This window comes from Fulmarus glacialis, unplaced genomic scaffold (genome assembly GCF_000690835.1).
Source record: "Fulmarus glacialis isolate BGI_N327 unplaced genomic scaffold, ASM69083v1 scaffold31931, whole genome shotgun sequence".
NCBI classification, from domain to species: domain Eukaryota; kingdom Metazoa; phylum Chordata; class Aves; order Procellariiformes; family Procellariidae; genus Fulmarus; species Fulmarus glacialis.
The window spans coordinates 1-5530 of NW_009191380.1; the positions used below are offsets into that span (position 1 = coordinate 1).

The following is a 5530-nucleotide window of genomic DNA, read 5'->3' on the forward strand; positions in this document are numbered from 1 at the left end:
GGTTACGGCACACACCACGCCTGACTTCAACAGCAACTGTGTTTACATCTAGTCTGCCCTGGCAGTAATGCTCTGACTAAATTCACTGCTAAGTCTCAGCCTCAAAGACCTGCACTGCAACCCCACAATATGGAGAAATAAAAAATAAATTAGGGGAAAAAAAAGAAAAAAAAAAAAAAAAAATAAGACACGCTGCCCAGAAAGCTTATGTTGTCTCCATCCATGGATATACATCCCAAGTGACCCGCTCTGGGTGACCTGCTTGCACTAGGGTGGACAAGGCGCACTCCAGCAGTCCCTCCAGCCTCCACGGTTCTGCGATTCTATAGGGTTCAATGATTCTATACAGTAAATAAACCAACAGCCAGCTAAACATGATGTAAGGATGGAGAAATAACTGAAAATGAAACAATCCCTCCTTAAATGTTTTTCTTCCCCCAAAAGAGAGTTTTGTACTTACCAAAATGTCTTACCTTAACCACTATTTCTCAGATTCTTAGAAATGTTACCAGATCCCTTTAATGTATAGTATTCAATGTATAAGCACTACTGATTATCGATTCTGGATACAAGTTAATTGCAAGTCCTGTAACATTACAGGTAAGCTGGTCTAATGCTGGTATCATCCACATTTTTACAAGCACATACAAATCGAGCCAGAAGTTCAATGCCTATCCACTGGATGTCATGGCTGCTAAATGCCAATACCCTCCTGAAGTTTCAGTTCCCTGAAAAGAATGACTTGAACTGCAACATCCTCTGTGGGTCCCTGAATCCCTGTTAAGTCCTGTTGAGAAGTATTACTTGCTTTCCATCCTTTAATCAGCCTTATTCTTGTAACTTTCCTCTCAGCTTTCTTCTGTCCTGAATTTCCAGAGTAAGAATGATAAACAGTGGTATCAAATCAACATAAAACTATTTCCTATTATAATCAACCTATTAGATTCAGGTAGTAAAGTTGCTTAAGTTCAGTATTACACTGATGTTATGATTTACCCACCATTATCTACACTATTTTCCCAAAGCTGCTGCTTCAAAAACACAGATTTCCATACAGTAAATAGGATCTACATGTTTAACTGGAGACATATCATAGGCAGAATATTAGATACTGTTCTGCCTCAACTAGAGATCTGATCATTGATGATGGGGTGTTTTGCTTCATGCCAAACTTCTAAAATAAACAAACAGATGGACAATTGTGCGCATATATACAGAAGAAGCAGAGGGGAAAATCTAATCAGTGCACTACCTTACCCCTAGATGAGCTTTACTGTGCAGTTTTGCGTGAGAGGAAACAAATAAAAACACCTCACACATCTATTAACTACTAGCTAGCCAGTTTCCTCATTCTATCACAACTCATGTGAATACATAAGAGCTTATACTTTGCCTCAGTTAAGATATTATAATACATGAGAACTATTAAGAAATCAAGCTTCCGCACGTATACCATTCTGTATAGCAATTAACAAATACAAAAAAAATTCAGTGACTTCTAGCTTAAGCCCTAGTATTCAATGGTATGAAGGTACCTTACAAAGAAGTTGCAAAGATAACATATCAAACCTGTTTGCTCTTCCGGTATAGATGCATAGAAAATAAAACTATGTTGATTACTGGTAATTACTCTCCAATTCAAGTGCACATTAGCCATTCCATTAATCTCATCATTGAGAGGAAAAAAATGAAGTCAAACACTTGACATCTGGAAAATCTGGAGAAGCTGATCATCTTCAAGTTCCATTTCAGACAAAATGGCCAATTATTACCTTCAGGACAACACTGAAGAGGAACTAACACTGCTAATGAGAACCAGTATGCATAAAAAATTACTTAACGGAAACAGGTAGCCAGAAACAAAAACCTTGGACATCACGCAGCTAGAGAGGAGAACAGTAAAAATTCATTGTTCAAGTTTTCTTGTGATCTGGCTTTTTAGTTTGTTCATGTTACCTTGCAAAGTAAGTAACATTATAAAGAAATCTACAGATGCTGTAACTGATGATACCGTGAGACACAGGCGAGTGCTACAAGCCCATCTGTAGAATGGTTATTGCTAGTACCAGAATGCCAAAGCATGTTAATGGACATCTCCGTGTTAGGTCATTGACCTCTTACGAAACCAACCAACCCCAAAGTCTCCCCATCCCCAACTATTTTGGGCTGTTAATACATACCTCCGTACAAAAAATTAATTTATTTCACTAAGAGGAAAATACAGAACACTTAGGATAAAGACTTAATATTACTTCTTCAGAAGTTCTGTCCTTACAGTGAATTCAGAAGTCTACAAGACAGCTAAAAACAGTGACTGCGGCCCTTCAGTAAGATGGAGAAAAAGCAAACACTCTGTATCATCAACTAAATATTGACTTGATTGTAAAACAAATGCTATAGAAGAAAGTATGGTTTTTTTGAAGTTGGTATATGTTTAACACTTCAGGCCAGAAACAAGTACAGTTCAAAGTTCAACTCCGAAACAATTACAGCAGTTCAAGTTGTCACTGTGATATTAGTCCTTTTCCTCCCACTGCAACAGTCTCTAGTCCCAGTATGTCAGGACTTTTGCTTACTAGCTCCTTCTCTTGCTAGTCTATCAGCTTCTTCATTTCCTTGGAAGCCAGCATGACCAGGAATATGCATCTGTTAGGACAAAAGTATGGGACCATTAGATACGCAAGAAATACAAGGAAAAAAGTACATACATGAAATTTGATCACACAACACCCTTTTATTTGTAGTACAGTAGCACCTCCTTAGAAGCCCTCTCCTCACATTAGTCCTTATGTGTTCTTCCCAGGAATGTTCATAATCTCCCTTCCTCTAGGAAAGTCTTGCCAAATTGTGCAAATCATCCTTATGGGAAGTAGTGAACTGGATAAGGACCACCTAACCTAGCCTTTAAGAAATGCAGACGACAGCTGCAACTCAAAATTCCCACTTTCAGAGAAGAAAGAAAAACCTATCTGCATTCAGTGCTTAAACCAAGTTAATCTCTTCCCAGAAGGCCAAGGACCTCTATACCACTAACAGCCTTGGTGGTTACAGCACTCACTTAGGATACAGAAACAGGGTATGAAAAGAATCTCTCAATTTTCAGATGTCTTAACTGTCCATCCTTCAATTAGGAATCAAAAACACTTTCAACCCTAAGCCCACCCCTGTCAGAAGTAAAGGTGGAGGAGTGTGGGAGAGGAAGAAAATCAAGCTTGCTATTTGACAAGATCTGAGAGGGGACAAGCATGAAGCGTGTGCGAGATGATACTAGGTTTACACGGGATGGCCTCTGTGAGAAGACACCAGGGGCTGCCCCTGCATTGGAGAGAGTCAGTTCCAGCCGGCTCCAAAATGGACCCACTGCAGGACACAGCTGAGCCCATCAGCAAAGCTGGTGGTTCCTCTGTGATAACATTTTTAAGAAAGGGTAAAAATGTTGCACAGCAGCCGGAGAGAGGAGTGAGCATATGTGAGAGAAACAACTCTCCAGGCACCAAGGTCAGTGAAGAAGGAGGGGGAGGAGGTGCTCCAGGCGCCGGATCAGAGATTCCCCTGCAGCCCGTGGTGAAGACCGTGGTGAGGCAGGCTGTCCCCCTGCAACCCATGGAGGTTAACAGTGGAGCAGACATCCACCTGCAGCCCGTGGAGGACCACACACCTCAGCAGGCAGATTACTGTAATAAAATGTATGCATACATTGCTCCTCCTGAAATTAAAATCCTCCCAAGTTTAAGAGATTCAGGTGTAAGAAGTGAGCATAAAGCAACGATTTTTTTTTTTTTTTATTATGTAAAATACTCTAAGACAGCTGAACTTTGGTCTTAGTTTTAGACTTTTACACTTTCTTCTCATCAATAGACAATAGCAGTAGTTACATAGAATCTATTCAGCCTTTGAATTGGAGTTGCCGACTCCAGAACACCGAACAACATGAATGGAAGAATATCTGCAATAGATTTCCCATAGAAAAAGTGCACACTAAAGATCTACGTCATCCTGTTTTCTGTAGAGTAAAGACAGAAGCCCAATAAATATGCCATTAGTAGCTACGAAGTCAATGGCACAGAGATTTATTTCTAGAATCAGTAGTCTTATACTACAATTAGAGTAAAATTTAGAAGGAGGGGAGGGAAGATATCCCCTACAATGTTTAGCACTGATGTTACAGGTTACAGAAAAAAACATTTTACCAGGAATACCTATATAGAAGTTATTTTACTTCTTTACTGGAAAGCGAAACAATTTAAAACTTAAAAATGGGTATTTTAAAGACCTTTCTGTGCCCAGTTTTCTTGGAAAAAACACAGGTAAGGTACAGAAAATCAGATTTAGTTTATTTGGGGTTATATGTTCTTAGTTTTCCCAGTTTAAAGACACTCATGTGATTTAGTTATACCAACGAACCAGCATCTTAAGAGTTCTGAAAAGCAAATCCAGAAATTCAGCTATGACTCAAAAAGACACAGTTATGTTTTAAGCTTAGATTTCCAAGCAATTTCACCTACTAACAGTACTAACAAACTAAAAATAATCATTGCAGGCATTTTCTAAGTAGTAACAAGAGACAGAAAACAAATATAAACATGCATTTTAATAATTGAAATACCAGTTCCAAGAGCCTAGGTTATGTTGCTTATTTGCTTTAAATAAAACAAGCAGCTTCTCTGTATTTATGGTTTTACTTACGGATGTACAATATTATGCTCTATAAAATTCTCAGTTATGGTCCTACCTGTAAGTTTTTACAAGAAGCATGTTTAAGATGTCATTAAAAATAAGAAATGAGGTGCTTACCCACTGAATTTCTATGCCTTTTGATAGATTATCAAGTCTTTCAAAATCTTCTTTATTTATTACACTTCCTCCTGAACTTGTTCTCCAGCCATTTGTTTTCCAGTTGTCAACCCAGCTCGTAATACCTATGCAAAGGGAGCATTACCATAAAAATGCTATTAAAGAAGCCAGCAAGGATCAAGATGGAGCAAAACAGCCTTTTAACAAGACATTAACTCCATAACAAAGTCTCAGGTAAAGACACCGGAGATAGAAGATATTCTTGTTTGGTTCTCTCCTACCGACTTTCAGGATTGTATTTTTCCATTATTAATTGAATTACCCGACCATGTTTTCCCAAACAGATATTTAATTTAAAGACTACAATCTTATATACGCATTACACACAAAATTATGACATGAACTTCAATAAACTGAAGCTAAGGATTTGCTTGATGGCACAGTAAGCTAGAACAAATCTGCAACTTTATTTGTTTTGAGAAATTGAGGAGACACACATGCATAGAGGAAAAACAGATGGCCACCTGTCTTATGGCTTCTGCACACTAAACAGAATCCTTCAGAGAAGGACCACATAAGCAGATTTCTACAGAACAAGATTGAACATTCTGGCCATCCCCTGCTGGCCAGAAAATTTACTATATTACTCCTTAAATAAGAATTGATTGATTTTTTTTTTTTTTTTAAATATCTTTGCTGGTCTTGACAATGTAAGACTGTCCTGGTTTCGGCTGGG

General features: G+C 38.4%; 1 protein-coding gene across 1 annotated transcript; it reads right to left on the reverse strand.

Annotated features, from left to right (window-relative positions):
- Positions 1-2576: 2576 nt before the first annotated feature.
- LOC104083260 (ribonuclease H1-like) lies at positions 2577-4919 on the reverse strand (the record flags this gene model as incomplete). The annotated part of the gene is made up of 2 exons (XM_009586682.1): positions 2577-2646; positions 4795-4919. Coding segments are annotated over 2 exons (195 nt in total), but the record flags the coding sequence as incomplete, so codon positions are not given.
- Between the last annotated feature and the right edge of the window lie 611 nt (positions 4920-5530).